This window comes from Schistocerca gregaria, chromosome 7, assembly GCF_023897955.1.
Source record: "Schistocerca gregaria isolate iqSchGreg1 chromosome 7, iqSchGreg1.2, whole genome shotgun sequence".
Classification (NCBI taxonomy): domain Eukaryota; kingdom Metazoa; phylum Arthropoda; class Insecta; order Orthoptera; family Acrididae; genus Schistocerca; species Schistocerca gregaria.
Window position 1 is genome coordinate 245,989,922 of NC_064926.1, and position 18,849 is coordinate 246,008,770.

At 43.0% G+C, this 18,849-nt stretch overlaps 1 protein-coding gene across 1 annotated transcript in view; it reads left to right on the forward strand.

Annotated features, from left to right (window-relative positions):
- The window catches only part of LOC126281749 (furin-like protease 2), a 710,013-nt gene that overhangs the window by 616,946 nt on the left and 74,218 nt on the right, over window positions 1-18,849 (forward strand). The window contains 1 exon segment of the mRNA XM_049980936.1: window positions 17,849-18,134. Within this exon segment, the coding sequence (XP_049836893.1) occupies window positions 17,849-18,134 (286 nt within the window).

The window sequence follows — 18,849 nt, forward strand, 5'->3', positions numbered from 1 at the left end:
ACAATGCCACACAAGAGCGCTGCCGCTTCTACAACAATCCGACGTCTTGGGTTCATTGTCAATGACTAAATGAAAGACACAAACATTTGCTGAAAGTCAGAATCATGTTTCCGATGGGGACGGAGGCGAACGGGAGTTCATGGCACTCTTGAGCAACGCCAATACGATCCAAAATCTTGCTCGGATGCAGACTTGAGTGCGTCGTAGTATACTATTGATAACTTCGTTAAGCACGGCTCAAATTGTCCCAAAATAACGATTCTGCATAAGGCGTGCAGAGTACGAGGTCGTTGTTGACGTCCAAATACAACTAGTTTCAGTCGATCCCGTACATGTTCGACTGGACTCATGTCCTAGGAACAGACAGGCCTGTCGATTTTGTCAATCCTAGTAACCTGAAGCAACGTGTTTTCGAGAACAGCAAGCTGAGCACGTGACTTAACATCCGTCAAGACAGTCACGTAAATGTTGGCGATATGGCATCGCTATTGGTTGCAGAATCTCGTCCCTGACCCGTAAAGAAAAACCACGAATGTTTCACGATAGACCCAGAATATCATCCCATCACCATCTTGTCGAACATGCGTGACACAATGTTGAAATATTCGATATTACTGTATTGTCTCCAAACACGTTCACAGCGATTCGCAGGAAAGAACCAGATCCGTGAACACGTCAGACGCCAATACTGGAGCGCCTACTCTGCATGATTTGTGGCCCACGGGTAACGGAGTCCAAGATGTGGCGTACGGCGTCGTGCTCCCCAAGGTCGTTTGGAATACATCATCCAATCTTCTCCTAATAGTTTGATGAAAAACGTGACGTCCTGTAGACTTTTCGAACGCAGAATTCAGTTGTGGGGCACTCGGCTCACGGTTTCTTCGTAGACATCGATCACATGTGCACCAGACGAGGTACGACGGTCTGAGCAGTGCAAGTCCTCAACAGTAACTGTCAATTGGATCCGGTTGCACGTCCGCACCTCATCACTTTGATTCTGATGTGCACCTCGAGTAAGTTGCCTGCTTGACAATCCTTCTGCCCGTACTTTTATGATGCTTATTCGATCATTGGTGGCAATAGTTCTTCTTTGCATGATGGGTGTTCACTCTACTGTTCAGCAGGCGCCTAGAATTCCTTCCTACTTAGGCCTTAGATTCAAGCGAAATGTAGCAATCCATTCAAGTGCGGCGTTCTACTCATAGGTATTAACCTGCAACGTGGGCGGTGACATTCCCATCGGTACAGGAACAGTCGCCATAGCATGAAATATGAACGACAATCGTAGTGCTGAAAGACAGCGTGCTCAGTGTGCGGACGACCTCGCTCTCTGTTGTTTGAAAATCAAATACAGCACACTGTTTGTCATTCATCGGCATACTTGCACGCTACTAATCACAGCCCTCAAGCATTAGCATTGCGTCAGTGAACTGAGAAAGTTGGCCGACTAATACGCATCACATGTAATTCTCAACTGGTATTGACAACATAATAAAAATGAAGAGGAATTACTTTCAATCCGCCTTCGGATGTACCCCGCAAGCTATGGCACAGTACGCGGTAGAGAAGGCTTTCTATTGAATTTGTCTCAAATATCACTCTAGGGAAACTGTTCTGCTGCATCCATTCATGTCACAACCTAACGTAAATAAATTCAAAACAATTTCTTTAACAGTTCGCTCTCACTAAATTATTGTTCTGATATTAGAACAGCATTAACAAGATCATAGTAGCGTTTCACTAATGGCTATGATTTCTGTGATATCGAGCAGATGACTTTTGTACATAAGGGTCCACATTTTCTATGATGTCTAACAACGAATATATCTCGCCTCCTGAATTCCCTTGGTTTCCAAAACTATTGGATTCAATTATATCTTCTGTTCCTTGCCAATTTTTGTTTTTTTTTATTTTCACACATCTAAATCAGCGTCGTTCAAAGGTTTTGACACATGACACAGCTTTGCACTGCTACTTCACCACTTTTTCTGTTTTTGAGTGAGCATTGACTGTACTTAGAAACCAGATAGTCAAAATTCTCACTGGTCGTTCTGCAGATATATTCGAATTTTCCAGATTGTTCAGAGGCTGTTTGGCACTAATGACAGTAGTAAAGCATTTCAACAGAATTCTATGACATACATCAAAAGTATATTGAAAATAAGTTAAGTTTATAAGAGGACTTTAAGAAAAGAAAAGTACCTTAAGCTTATCAGAACTGTAATTATTTTAAAAGATTATTAATACAGCACTGTGTCACGCATTAAAAAAAATTACTGCATTTGGAAGTAGCCAGTCAAAAATGTTCGCACTAATTAATACTGACGTTTATCTGTTTTGATTACGTGACACTATTCACCATCCTCTCTATTTCACCTTACTTCTTCATATACAGCAGCGGGTGAGTAGTAAAAACGCAATAGCAATAATTACGAGTTCAGAATCAGCTTCCTTTCGGTGGAGTTACTACATGGTGAATATTGGTTGTTACCAGCGTGTCTTCGCTCACAGAAGTGTGCGGTCGCCTGATTAAAAGCCATTTAACGAGTATTCCTCGCTGAGCATCTCGCCTACTCTTTGTTCGGTGAGCACTCACTATATGTTCGCCGAATACTGCATATCTTTACATTGGTTACTTGTGTGCGTCCACGTGACAATTCGATGCATCCTTCAGTCCATTGTGGCACCGTGTGGACTTCATTGCTCTGTATGCTTCAGACATATTGTAAATATAATATGAAGGACGAAATAACAAACTGCGTGCTTAGAAGCAAGTGATTCAATTGTGCTACTTGTAACTACTGCCTTTAAGATAGTATTCGGTTTAGTTGCGAAACCTAAACATCATTCTCACCACGCTGTTATCTCAGATTATATGGAAGTCATGACGTGCCATTTGGGGTTGCCTGTTCCGCAAAAACTGAGAATTTGTAATTGTAATGATAAACCTTACATCATTAAAACTATGATTCGAACATAAAGTCCCCGCATGTACAGAACTCCTGGCACGTAAACAACTGGCAGCCTGTAGTTATAATGATAAGGCTGGCATGTTTCATAATGTGATTGGATATAAAGACCTTCACTTATCGAACAGGCTACTGATGTCTTGGTACATGAACTACATTGTCACTAATATCAAACCCTAGTGAAACACGGTAATATATCACCTAATATACCACCTTAAGGTTCCCTTCTTATCAAAGAACTAGGAATCATAGCCCGATGCAACTACAATCAGTAGCCTTATAAAATTAAAAGGTGCTACTATGACTCTGCGACACCCAGTTTCCTGCTACGTCCTAGCTACCACAATGGTAAATACAGCAGAAACTTCATGGTGACAATGACATACCTTTGATTAACTCATGGGAGATTACGTTAGCATTTCTACTGCCTCAACATGATCCCTTCTCCTTCGTGCTGATGCAGCAGTGAACAACGCGTTATCCACACTTTCATTTACTTTGGCAGAAGAAATCGAGAAACAACTGTAATACTGCAGCGTGCAATGTTTCCGGCAATGCCTTTGCTTCCAGAAAACTTAAAAAGAGTATAGAATTCTAAACTTTCTGTATGATGATAAGCTGGTAGTGAAGGCACACAACTACAAGCTCCTTAGCGCAAAATTTTTATTGCGAAAGGCCACCTAAGAGCGTAAAAAAAGGTTTATAGCGTAATGTAGCTTATGAATGAATGTGCATCGTGTTACCAACACTCCATTTTTATTAATGCATTTATTCTAATTTTCTTAGACTATGAACTTAGTTTTACATAAAATGACTGTACTCGTAACTGTTAAATGTTTTTTTACAGGTACTTGTACCACATATCACATTTAAACTCCTTTATTCTGTTACACAATTAAATTGGCCGTGTTGGTAATGAAAAAAGCCATAAACAAGAAATAATCAAAAATAGAAATAGAATCACAGCTGTGATATTCCCGTTTCTGAACCCTACTGCCCATGTCAATTTGTCTACTATGAGGTGGCAAATTTGGCTGTTCAACATTTGTAAGGTGACTTTCCGCATTACCACCACCTGTGTAAATAAAGTTTGTTTGGAATCGTATTTATAAAAAGTACTCATATGGACAGGCAGCTGTGTAACCCTATGACTGAATGTCTCTTTGAGTTACTATGGATGGGAAGGTTGCTTCATCCAGTTAACCTGACTTACTGCATCCTCAGAGTAAACAGTGTGTGAGGTTTGAGAAGACCACTGTGCAAAACTCCAAGACACGCAGGCGATAGACGCATATGGCAGGACAGACCATCCCTCTAAGCTTTTAACTCATATAACAAGTGTAAATGTGGGCACCGTCTGTTAGGCAGCGAACATGAACACGTGCATGCGATTTACTGAAGCCACTATCACACATTGCCCTGGAAGGCGCAACAGCAGCACACTCTGAAAGTCTGTTCATTAGGTAGCCTATCTGCAAGCGCGAACTAATTCGGTGCGAGAAAATGAAGCTGATGATTTTACGCCATTGCTTTACATGCTTTTCCCTTAGGTCAAGTGTTCCACAGCGCATCATACGCATCAATGATTGGAGAGGAGATCTGATGACTGATCCCTGTAACTTTCTGTATGACTTGTAGTTTTACTGCAGTTGTATTCTGTAAACACGAATATGCTTCTGAGTACATGGAAGTCAATTACATGGCAGAAAATTTGTTTCGACAATCCACATCCGATTTACGTAACAGCTTCATAAACACACTTTGCTCCTTAGGTAGGAACTGGATGTAAATAGGAAATATCATCAACATCCATTAAAGGCGATAGAAAAGTTTTCTTTCGAAGCCCACACTAGTCTCCTATCTAAAGCTGTCATTTTATGAAACCCACAACGTTATACCTGACCTTCATAAATCAACGGCAATCTCGCTACGCGCAAACTGTTACTCCTTCAGAGAAAATGTACTTTTTGTAGAAAATGTAATGTTGTTAAATTTTATATTGGGATACGTTAATGCTGGAGGCCACAGTTTTTGAGTTATTCGACAAAAACGCATAAACGTTACCTTCAAACGTACCTCCACTCCCAACACTCATCCCTCAAAAGTCAGGATTTCTAGTGTGCTGATCGTGGCACTCACTCCTACCAATGTATAAAATTATCCGACTACACGAACTATTCCCCAGCTTCGACCTTTTTTTGGTCTATTGATTGACCTATTACGCCACCAGCATAGCCAGCTCTTTTGACAACACTATTAATTTAAATGTGTCCCCCCATGATAGTGGAAGGAAAACGTCTGTTGTGAGCGCCACTAATGATGTTGACAATTTGAACCAAACCTAATCCTTACAAGCACAATAGTTTGACAGTCTGAATGTCAGACGTTTTCATCTATGTAATTGTTTCTTTATGCTGTCACGAAACAGTGGTCACGAAACTATTCGGTAACATTCAGATAATCGTTGGTTTAACAGTTCGTAAGAGCTTGACTAAGCTGGTGGCATAATGAGATCAGTCAGCAAAAACAAAAAGAGAATGAATGTGGGAAACAATGCGTGCACTAGCAAATATTTCACAACATATTAAAATCCAGACCGGTGGAGACTGAGTCTGGGGGAAGCGGTACGTTTGAAAGTCACTTTTGTACATTTTCTATGAATTATACGGAAAGTGTGGACTCGAGCGGAAACGTATCCCAATACAAAATTTCAATACATCAAACTTCCAACGAAAAGGTCCTGTTCATTCTTCCTGTAGGACTGATGGTTCGTGAATAGCGAGCGGGTTTATATGATGATCTCGTGCTTAGTTTATAAAGGCCACGCAAAATATTGCGGGTTGTATAAAGCGACAGTGGTGATGGCAATTAGATCGCCCTGTATACGCGCATCAGAGTAGCGCTGGGTATCATACACGCTACAGTAATGCCCTCAACCGGACTCTTTGATCGACTTTTATAGTGGTAGCTTCAGCCGTGCTAGTCATGTCATACGACATACCCACACAGGATTCGTACTAAGGAAAAATACCATTGGATAAATATGACCCAGGCACCATGTATTGAGAAATGTCAAGTAATAGCAGAAGTGGCTAATTTGCTTTCTATTACCGAACAATTCGAATTATTTATATGAACATTAAGAAGCAGCCCTCTACTACCGTTAACTTCTGAACTAAGTTTCTCTGATTGGTCCAACTTTCCTCCATGTAACAATAATAGTTACTTGTGTTTCACGTGACACACTAATCACTATAGTACCATAAGAGTCGAGGAAAGGAAGTTTTAACTATATGTATAAAAATGTAGCTCTATAAAGCATTAGTATGTTAAGGAACTTGGAGTTGGCATAAAATGGAGATACAAGATACAGAGAATGTTTGTATTAAACAAAGCATTATGTGGAATCAAAACGTGGGATGCTGGAGCTGTAGTAGATGGACAAGGTGCAAAATTTAAGACTACTAAAAGGAATAGTCTCAGGAAGGCTATTAAACAGAAACATTGCCCAAAGGTAGTACAATTTGGTGTGATATCCACTACGGTATTGGGGACTAGTTATATTCATGCCCTAAAGAGCAAAAAGAGTAACGGTAGTGAAATGCTAGAGTTTACAAACGCGCGTGTAAAGGATGTAGTAAATCATAAGACAAGCCCAGCTTAATGACTGATGTACGATAACATCATACCAGGTGCACGATTAATGTTTAAAAAGTTTTCATTGTCGGAGTGCAGAACAGATAATTTTAAAAGTATAGTTATAGACAGCTGTAAAAGGAAGGCCTAAAGTAAGCATGGCCTCGTTACTCATTAATTTCTGGGGTACAGGTATCAGAATAGAGGCCGTAAAAGTGAATCTAAACAAGGAGGAAAATACTTATCATTTTCTACTGGCGAACTGTTATTCCAGGTTAGTTTCTGAGGTGACGTGCACTTGAAAACCTTGGTGCTTGACTACATTTTGTTGACGGGCTCGCAAACTGATTCTTCATTACTTGCTGTTTTTATGTGTCACTAATAGCGTAGATGAGAAGAGTTGTTTGTTGTGTGTATCGTAACACACAAAGAAGTAACCGAACAAGTTTTGCATAAGCATATCTTGAAATAAAAAAACGGTGGACAAGTTTCATTCACTATTTCAGATTGTTCAGGAAAGCGCTCATTTTATCTCTCTGTTTTTCCTTAAATGCTGGGTGTACACAACATTACGGCAGGTGAGGGAACTAAAGTGAAAGTTTTTTTAAACTGTAGCCAAGATTATTATGGTAGAAATATATGTCCAGCGGAATCGTGAATTGAGAGTTACTAAAAATTATTTACGAATAAATTATAGTAGCTTGACATCCGGCGTAGGCGGTGTGTTAACAAGCGTCGATCACAGATGTCGGTAGCCGTGGTGGACAGACGGATGGAACGTTGTGCGAATATCGCTACACGGCTTAAGCTGCGTGCTCATTAATCATGTTTTATCGATGCGTCCAGATGAATGGGAATCCCATTTGAAGCGCTACACGCACGAAATCAGGTTTAACAGTGCACAAAAACCTCGTCTTCCCTCTCTGTCTCTATTATACTTTTTGTCCTTTTTTGGAGGGGTGGGAGTGGCTCCCCTACATTTCCATGTGTGCCATTTTTGATTTTAGCAGAAAAAGGCGTGAATAAAGGATTGCTAAAGAGCTTTGCTCACAGATCGTAGCACACTATTAACAGTAGAATTACCTTTGAGCTTTACTCATTCGGGAAAGATAAGGAAAAGGAGAAAGAGTAGCTAGTCATTAGTGAGAATATTGGCAAGAGATCTAACCTCAATCTTTGAAAGACTTAAAATACAAGTAGGAATAATTTGTGCCTTAAAGGAGGTGTAAAATTACAGTAAACCTAATCTAGTAATTGAACAAACTGAAACCATAAAAACAAAAAAAAAGTTCAATGTGAGCTCCATAAATAATATTATAGTATTCGGTTACAGACTAGAACTATGCCAATAGCCATAGAGGTTGGAAACACAGAGGATAACGGAAATCTACTTGTACGATTATATGACACAAATAAAACCTAGGTAAAAGTTCTGATTTGAGCTCTGGTCTTTGTCTGTAGCGTGTGGGACAGGCATTACCCATTGCCTGACCACATATCAGCAAGTACGGGAGGAAAAGAGTGACTTGAAGTGGAGCAGGAGTACTCGCGTGGCACGGAACCTATCACAATTTAGACGGAGCGCTACTTGGGATCTCCGACTGCTGTCTAGAGCATATCCACTGACCGCTGAGAGCACCGTAACAGCACGCACGAGCGCTTGCGGCCGGGATGCTCAACGCGGCTGTGTATGCCGTGATGAGCACGATATGGCTCTGAGATCTGCAGTTATTTTCATCACAGGCCGTGTTCATCCTCAGCAATAAGTTCTCTAGAGGGAGTGCACTTTGAATTTCCTTTATTGTTTAAATTCATACGACTAGCTACCATTACAAAGAAGCAGGTTTCAGAAGGTTTCTTTTTGTGTGATATTTTTCGACAAGACGCACAACAAACAGTCCCACATCACACAGTTTCCAGTATTAACGCGATTCCTTTATTATTCGTGCTGCGTTGTTTTACTGACGATTCAACGGTGTTTATAGAGAGCCATTTTCAAAGCCGCAATGGTTTTTCCTCGTTTTATCGACGACTTGTAACTGCTTTCTTTTCTGGATGGTATACTTCTCTAATCTCACTAACGAGCCTGAGTTTAAATGATGTGATGGAAGAATCCTTATCGATATGAGACTGAAGCGGAACCGGTGGGTTGCTTCATTGCCTAAACTATCCCTTGAGACATATTTATTCAATACCCCAACTACTGAACTTTAAAATGGGACAAGACATATGTGTTATTTGATAAATTGCACCTTGTCTCACACTTCCTAGTCCTTTCAGTTTTCCTTGTGTGTATATCTTTATGGGAATGGATGAAATGAGCTATAGAGATGTACGTTGGTCCTAAGATAGTAGGAAGCAGCAGTAGGCTTTTCACAGAAGGAAGTACCATGATTCAGAGTAGGGATGGCTGTAAAGACCCGAAAAAATCAGATCGGAGAAGTGTAGAGGTAGCAGACTGGTCCATCAGCCAGTGAGTGCAAAGGATTTGAAACAAGGGAGGTTAAGTCCGGCCTGGAGCATGGTCGGGGGAGGGGGGGGGGCGATGTTGGGGACGCGCGGAGCTCCTCGGTGAATACGGTAACAAGCAGCAAAGTTGGTAGATATTGGTATAAAATATTTGGGAATATGAAAACTTAATAAGTTTTTGTTTCGGGAGTTTCCTTGCGTGATCTATTGTCCAGCGCATATTGGCGCGTTTTGTTCAGGTAGCACCATCACTGTATCCTGTAAACATGTTATGTGGTGAAAAACGTAAAGAGAGTGGTCAATATCATGATTCATAGGATTTTGTAATAATTTCCATGTAATTATTTGCTTGATTCAAATGCTTTTAATGTTGTTTTCGTGCCACCTGGTTGTTAGAAGAAGATGAGCGCGGTAGTTACTGTAATACTTTAAAATTTTACAAAAGGGTTCTGCGTCTCTGTAAATAATCTTGCTCATTCCTTAGGTTTTGCATGCCAGATAGTTCGGGCGCCTATGATAATGAGAGTAATTTTATACAACTGTGAACTAGAATAGGAGAGCAATCAGGTATTTTAATATATATTATGAACGTAGTTGTAAACGAAAACAATCCATTGTTCAATGTATAAATGTCCGTTATATGTGATTTGAAACTGCTTTTGACCCTTTATTTCATCTTTCGGTAATGAAAAGTAAAATTCAGATCTGAGATGAAATAACACGCGGTTACGGCCTTCAGCCTACACTCGTTGGTTTTGTGTGCATCGATAGCGTTAACTATTGCGCATATTTGCTTTTTATTATTATATTAATTCAAATGGTTCAGATGGCTCTGAGCACTATGGGCCTTAACATCTGAGGTCATCAGTCCCCTAGAGCTTAGAACTACTTAAACCTAAGTAACCTAATGACAGCACACACATCCATCCCCGAGGTAGGATTCGAACCTGCGACCGTAGCGGTCACGCGGTTCCATACTGTAGCACCTAGAACCGCTCGGCTACTTCGGCCGGCTCTTATATTAATTAACGTCGGGCCTAATTATAAAAAATTTTGCAGAAAGCAACGGGTTTGGCACACTCAACCTCAGCGTGTACCAATATGAAGGTCATAAGTTGAAACGGTGACAAATAAAGTGAATGTAGAATGTCAATTAAAGGCGCAGGAGCCGCGCGGGATTGGCCGAGCGGTCTCAGGCGCTGCAGTCATGGACTATGCGGCTGGTCCCGGCGGAGGTTCGAGTCGTCCCTCGGGCATGGGTGTGTTTATCCCTAGGATAATTTAGGTTAAGTAGTGTGTGAGCTTAGGGACTGTTGACCATAGCAGTCAAGTTCCATAAGATTTCAAACACATTTGAACATTTTTGAAAGGAACAAGATAAGTTGCTGTATCTCACAGTTATTAAAAAAAATTGACAGGCATAATGATGAGGGGAAGGTAACCGAGCACTTGTGATATTGACCCACTCTCTTTAATCATTTTATCACAAAAAATTTATACGATGCACTGATGGTGCCACGTGAACAAAACGTGCCAAAAATGAGCTGTACAATAGATAACGCAAGGATATTCCCGATTCTCAAGTTTATTGAGCAATTTAGAATACTCCTCCACCTATCCTACCATACTCCCAAATACTTTACACCAATATCTACCATCGTTGCTGCTTCTTACCGTATTCACCGCGGAACTCCATGACGTTCGTGTCCGCTCTTCCACGCGTCTCAAACGTCATTCCCCACCAGTTTGGCTCCTGGCTGGACTTAACGTCCCTTGTTTCAAATCCTTTGAACTCACTGGCTGATGGACCAGTCTGCGACCTCTACACTCCACCGATCTGGTCTTTTTCGGGTTTTTACAGCCATCCCTACTCTGAACGTTGCTACTTTCTTCTATGGAAAGCCTACTGCAGTTTTCTAGAATCTCTGGACCAACCTACATCTTCCCATAACTCATTTCATTCATTCTCATGCACAGATACACACAATGAGAACTGAAAGCACTAGGAAATCTGATACAATGTGCAATTTATCAAACAAAACATCCATGTTGTCCCATTTCTAAGTTCAATAGTTGGGGTATTGAATACATACGTCTCAAGAGAAGTGAACCTCTGGTTCCGCTCCAAGGTTTGGTAGAATCATGGGAATTTACCCGCATATATCTGAGGAGTGAGACACAAGCTCACTGTACCAGTGAAGAACTTTGCGAACCGTGCGCGCAAAGACTCGTTGTAATCCACCACACATTCTGATTTCAATTTTTCGTTACACGTTTGGTGATCCATTATCGAAGCTGATTTCGTTTCAGCTGTTCGCCATTTCAACAACACACCTGCAGGAGTACGGAAGAATATGGAAGTTCCAGAGACACAACACATTATTTTCTTAATTCGGTGAAGGAAAACCATTCGCATTTAAAACAGCTTCCAGTCATCTCAGAATTGGTGAATAGAGGACCGGTACGGTTCAGAAGGATTCTTATACCGTCCTTCCAGTAAAATAAAGGCAAACTCAGGTAACTCTGAGGGAGGCGAATTGCAATCATGCACCATTCTCTCCAAAATAGAACACAAACACTCAACAAAATTGAGATCCGGTGACTGTGGTGGTCAGGAACGATTCGAAATTTCATCCTCGTGATGACAAAACCAGTTCAAGTCCTTGGGAGCTATGTGGGTAGCCACCAGTAGTTTTGGAACGCCCCACCACCACTGGAGAATAAACATTGACATGACCACCCAAAAGTGTCATCTAATCCTTCGCATTAATAAAAACCTGCAGAGTACCCGTGGGTCACATGGAATACCACGATATGTCTATCCAAATCATCAGCAAACAGTATGAAACAAGACTCACCCGACCGAATGACTACCTGTCGCTGCTACTTAGCCCAAGTTGTTGGCTTCGGTACCATGTTTGGCTGTGACAGACATTTTCGTCACTGATGCGAAAATTTAGCAATTCCAGCTCAGCCTGCCATTACTATATTATGAAATTCTCTTCGTGTTGTTTTGCTTTTGACAGCGTTCGCCAGTACGACACTCAGTTCTGCAATGACTTTTGCAGCTTTCGTCAAGTTATTTTTCGCCACAATCTCTTTCAATTATTATCTGTCTCGGTTGCTCAACACAAGTTTCGTTCTCCGATTTAGTGGATGATGCTTCTCCACTTCCCCTTTATGCGATATAAATCTACGATATAGCGAATACTTAAGCATCGAAATCTGAGGCTTAGGTTACCTTGGTTACGGAAGCACTCACCATACGAACACTAAAATATGCCCACGTTCGAAGTCACTTAGTTACGAAACAACGCATTCACAGCTAAACAGTGAAACTCCATCTCTTCTCTTTGAAGTTTGGCTTTATTTTTTGACGATGTTTTCTCTCTATATGAACTCTACCTGTTGCATTAGTTCCTCATTCAGGAAACTAGTGGAAGAGACATGGACGTGATGTTCCAAACGTCCACATATAGCATGTATCCTCCCCTCAAATAAAGTCCTAAAAATTCCCAAGTAGTCCTCAATGACTAATAAATCACTTTTTGCACCAGTATAACTAAAATATCAAGTATTAACCACGTTCCACAATAGCACAAACAAATATTTTTATACGAAAACTGCGTCTGGTAGATTGAGAACACTGTTTGAAAGCTAAGCAACCCTTGACCAATGGAATACTTCCAGAACCCAAACATTGCGGAACGATGTGATGTTCTGAACTCCCCTCTCAGGTATTAAGCTACTTATATTATTTTGCCACGTCGTATCATTTTTATCTGTTATAGGTAACACACAAAATTTTGTTCCTGGAAACATTCAAATTTCGTAGTAAGAACAAATATGTGTCGCAAGGCATTAGTTAAAAAAAAAGAGTTTTGAGGAGACGATCATTTGAGCATTATTCAGAATACTTCAGTATTTTAGCTCCAGTCATGAAGAGACTTACTGCAGGAAATAATAGATTTATGTTACAACCTTCAATGCCTTCAAACGACATAGCTCATAAGTAGTAGTACTCTGAACAGTGTAGTAGCTTCTAGCCTTAAGTACAACAATTGAGACTGTTTCCTCTCTAAACAATGCTTCAAATCTTGTAGCGCTATAAGATTTTTCGATTTTGCGAGAGCAACGCCTTGTTGTTCTGTGCCAAAATCGTGAACACTGGCTTTCAGCTCCGTCCTGTAATACTGAAATTATTGCATGAACTTGATTTACTTCACGCCGTATCCATTATCGCTGGGAGTCGTACAACAGGAAGGCTAGGTTACGCAACGAATAAGACGAAGTTCCAGCTACTCAGATGTAGGAGGTTGTAAGTCTAGAGGGACAGAGTCAGTCTGATACGTCGAAAGAGAAATCTCCCTACCACGCTCTGTGAGAATATGTGTCAGTCTCGCTCAGAATAGTGTTCATCCTAGCTCTTAAAGGTAAAGTGGGCACATGCATAACCAAAGTAGCCCACGTGTTTGGTGCTCCAAGAGGCACCGTACACAAAATTTATACCGCATACAGCGAAAGCGCAAAAATATCATATTCTAAGTTACTACTTCGACGTAAGTGCGTGTTGAGAGATCGTGACTGCCGAAGAGGACAGTGACGTCAGTAAAAAGACGACATTTGCGAGAGTTAGTGCAGAGCTGAATGTCTCACTCGCTAACCTGTCAGTACCAGACCTACACGTAGGGTGCTACATAATCTATGACTGCCAGGGCGAGTTGGAATTTCAAAACCTCACATGTTGTTGTCGTCTTCAGTCCTTAGACTGGTTTGATGCAGCTCTCCATGCTACTCTATCCTGTGCAAGCTTCTTCATCTCCCAGTACCTACTGCAACCTACATCCTTTTGAATCTCCTTAGTGCATTCATCTTTTGGTCTTCGTCTACGATTTTTACCCTCCACGCTGCCATCCAATGCTAAATTTGTGATCCCTTGATGCCTCAGAACATGTCCGACCAACCGGGCCCTTCTTCTTGTCAAGTTGTGCCACAAACTCCTCTTCTCCTCAATTCTCTTCAATACCTCCTCATTAGTTATGTGATCTACCCATCTAATCTTCAGCATTCTTCTGTAGCACCACATTTCGAAAGCTTCTATTCTCTTCTTGTCTAAACTATTTATCGTCCATGTTTCACTTCCATACATGGCAACACTCCATACAAATACTTTCCTGACACTTAAATCTATACACGATGTTAAAAGATTTCTCTTCTTCAGAAAACCTTTCCTTGCCATTGTCAGTCTACATTTTATATCCTCTCTCCTTCGAACATCATCAGTTATTTTGCTCCCCAAATAGCAAAACTCCTTTATTACGTTAAATGTCTCGATTCCTAATCTAATTCCCTCAGCCTCGCCCGACTTAATTCGACTACATTCCGTGTTCCTCGTTTTGCTTTTGTTCATGTTCATCTTATATCCTCCTTTCAAGACACTGTCCATCCCGTTAATTGCTCTTCCAAGTCCTTTGCTGTATCAGAATTACAATGTCATCAGCGAACCTCAAGGTTTTTATTTCTTCTCTATGGACTTTAATACCTACTCCGAATTTTTCTTTTGTTTCGTTTACTGCTTGCTCAATATACAGATTGGTCTAGCGGTTAAGGCGCTCAGTCTGGAACCGCGCGACTGCTGCGGTGGCAGGTTCGAATCCTGCCTCGGGCACGGATGTGTGTGATGTCCTTAGGTTAGTTAGGTTTAAGTAGTTCTTTTTAAGTTCTAGGGGACTGATGCCCACAGATGTTAAGTCCCATAGTGCTCAGAGCCATTTGAACCATTTGAATAACATCGGGGATAGGCTACAACCCTGCCTCACTCCCTTCCCAACCACTGCTTCTCTTTCATGCCGCTCGACTCTTATAACTGCCACCTGGTTTCTGAACAAATTGGAAGTAGCCTTTCTCTGACTGTATTTTACCCCTGCGACCTTCAGAATTTGAAGGAGCATATTCCAGTCAACATTGTCAAAAGGTTTCTCTAAGTCTACAAATGCTACAAACGTAGGTTTGTCTTTCCTTAATCTTTCTTCTAAGATAAGTCGTAGGGTTAGTATTGCCTCACGTGTTCCAATATTTCTAAGGAACCCAAGCTGATCTTCGCCGAGGTCAGCTTCTGCCAGTTTTTCCATTCGTCTGCAAAGAATTCGTTTAGTCTTTTGCAGCTGTGACTTATTAAACTGATAGTTTGGTAATTTTCACATCTGTCAACACCTGCTTTCTTTGGGATTGGAATTATTATATTTTTCTTGAAGTCTGAGTGTATTTCGCCTGTGTCATACATCTTGCCCACCAGATGGTAGAGTTTTGTCAGGATTGGCTCTTCCAAGGCCGCCAGTAGTTCTAAAGGAATGTTGTCTACTCCCAGGGCCTTGTTTCGACTCAGGTCTTTCAGTGCTCTGTCAAACTCTTCACACAGATATCGTATCTCCCATTTCATCTTCATCTACATCCTCTTCCATTTCCATAATATTGTCCTCAAGTACATGGCCCTTGTATAGACCCTCTATATACTCCTTCTACCTTTCTGCTTTCTCTTCTTTGCTTACAACTGGGTTTCCATCCAAGCTCTTGATTTCATACAAATGGTTCTCTTTTCTCCAAAGGTCTCTTAAATTTTCCTGTAGGCAGTATCTATCTTCCCCTAGTGAGATAAGCCTCTACATCCTTACATGTGTCCTCTAGAAATCCCTGCTTAACCCGTTTGCACTTCCTGTCGATTTCAATTTCGAGACGTTTGTATTCCCTTTTGCCTGCTTCATTTACTGCGTTTTTATATTTTCTCCTTTCATCAATTAAATTCAATATCTCTTCTGTTACCCAAGGATTTCTACTAGCCCTCGTCTTTTTACCTACTTGATCCTCTGCTGCCTTTACTACTTCATCCCTCAGAGCTACCCATTCTTGTTCTACTGTATATCTTTCCCCCATTCCTGTCCTTTTAGAACATGACAATGCAAGGCCACACACTGCCTGTACAACAGGTGCAACAATCAGAGACCTGCATTTTGAGTGTCTTCCTTATCCAAAATACTCAAAAAATGGTCCAAATGGCTTTGAGTACTATGAGGCTTATCATCTGTGGTGATCAGTCCCCTAGAACTTAGAACTACATAAACCTAACTAACCTAAGGACATCACACACATCCATGCCGGAGGCAGGATTAGAACCTGCGAACGTAGTGGTCAGGCGGTTCCAGACTGAAGCGCCTAGAACCGCACGGCCACACTGTCCGGCCCAAATTACCTACCAGACCTTGCCCCAAGTGATTCCCCTATAATGGACCAGTTAAAGACGCAACGGGAGGCAAGAAGTTCCGTTCTGATGAACAGGTAGGTACGCCACACGGTGCATGAGTGGTTGCACGGACTACCAAAAGAATTTTTTTCTAAAGGAATTTATGCGCTTTGTAAGCGCTGCAGGACTTGCATTGAGCGTTGGGGAGATTATGTTGAAAAGTGATACAGCTTTGTGCCACTTCTGCACAATAAATAATATTTTTAAAATATATTAAAGCTTTTCATTTGACTCACCTTCGTGCAGACCGCGTGAGATGACGCTTCATCCAGTCCCAAACATGCTCAATGGGGGACAGGTCCGGAGATCTTGCTGGCCAGGATAGTTGACTTACATCTTCTAGAGCACGTTGGGTGGCACGGGATACATGCGGACGTGCATTGTCCTGTTGGAACAGCAAGTTCCCTTGCCGGTCTAGGAATGGTAGAACGATGGGTTCGATGACGGTTTGGATGTACCGTGCACTATTCAGTGTCCCCTCGACGATCACCAGAGGTGTACGGCCAGTGTAGGAGATCGCTCCCCACACCATGATACCGGGTGTTGGCCCTGTGTGCCTCGGTCGTATGCAGTCCTGATTGTGGCGCTCACCTGCACGGCGCCAAACACGCATACGACCATCATTGGCACCAAGGCAGAAGCGACTCTCATCGCTGAAGACGACACGTCTCCATTCGTCCCTCCATTCACGCCTGTCGCGACACCACTGGAGGCGGGCTGTACGATGTTGGGGCGTGAGCGGAAGACGGCCTAACGGTGTGCGGGACCGTAGCCCAGCTTCATGGAGACGGTTGCGAATGGTCCTCGCCGATACCCCAGGACCAACAGTGTCCCTAATTTGCTGGGAAGTGGCGGTGCGGTCCCCTACGGCACTGCGTAGGATCCTACGGTCTTGGCGTGCATCCGTGCATCCGTGCGTCGCTGCGGTCCGGTCCTAGGTCGACGGGCACGTGCACTTTCCGCCGACCACTGGCGACAACATCGATGTACTGTGGAGACCTCACGCCCCACGTGTTGAGCAATTCGGCGGTACGTCCACCCGCCCTCCCGCATGCCCACTATACGCCCTCGCTCAAAATCCATCAACTGCACATACGGTTCACGTCCACGTTGTCGCGGCATGCTACCAGTGTTAAAGACTGCGATGGAGCTCCGTATGCCACGGCAAACTGGCTCACACTGACGGCGGCGGTGCACAAATGCTGCGCAGCTAGCGCCGTTAGACGGCCAACACCGCGGTTCTTGGTGTGTCCGCTGTGCCGTGCGTGTGAACATTGCTTGTACAGCCCTCTCACAGTGTCCGGAGCAAGTATGGTGGCCCTGACACACCGGTGTCAATGTGTTCTTTTTTCCATTTCCAGGAGTGTATATATTTCCCTTGTTAGTAGGTGCTGCGCAAGGTCACGCACAGACAACAAATTTGTGACGGCCAGTAGGCAGGCTGTGCCTGTTGAGTGATTGAGTGCTGGTGGCGCAGGGGAGTACGACGCTGGCGGCGGCCGGTGCCGGCCGTGCCACTCGACGTGCGAGGCGTGCGACGGCGCCACCGAGTCGGCGTGCGTGCGCTGCGCGTCGCCGCTGCTGCTGCAGGGCCGGCGCTGCGCGTCCGCGTGCGACGCGGGCTGGTTCCCCGAGCCGCGCGCCGCCGCCTGCCTGCGCTGCCCGCACGTCTGCACGCGCTGCCAGTCGCCGCTGAACTGCACCGCCTGCGCGCCCGGCCTGCTGCTGCAGAGCGGACAGTGCCGGCCAGTCTGCGCGCCCGGGTGAGTACCGCGCCTCTGCATCAAGGAGACCAGCGGGGAAGAGTAAGAACTAGACACTCCATCCTTTGAAATGAATACGTCCAGAGTGCCAAGGCAAGAGAGAATCTTTAGTGAGCGGTAATGTTAATGTACCAGTTTGACAAAAATTAATTTAGGACATTAGGTGCCAGTGGACATAGCTTTATATGAACAGCGGAAGGTGAAAATTTGTCCTGGACTGGGATTCGAAACCAGGTCTCTTGCTTACTAATCTGACCAGTACGCCTTCCACACAGTGTTTGCCATAACCACACAGAACACCCAGTCACACATTCTATCAGACTTAAATTTTCAACTTATACCACGCACAACTAGACCAAGTGCTTCTTATGGCATCTAGTCAATTTCCCTAAGATTTCGAGCTTGATCCGAAGCTCTACTCAAGGGATCATTGGTCGCTAGCATCTTAATTACAATCTATACGTGGTGTCTGTTCTTTCACACCGTAAGGCAAAGACAGGCAATGATCCTTTCATTGCCGATGTATACCAAGCTCGAACTCTTCGAACTCTTACTGGAATCCGCGAGAGTTTGGTTCTGATAGCAGACGTGACAGTATCTTGCGTTCATTGCAGCGATATCTGTGTTTAGATGCCATAGTCGCTAGCGCATCGGTCTAGTAAGCAGGAGACGCTACTTCCAACCTCGGTTCGGCAGATATTTTCAACTTGCCCCA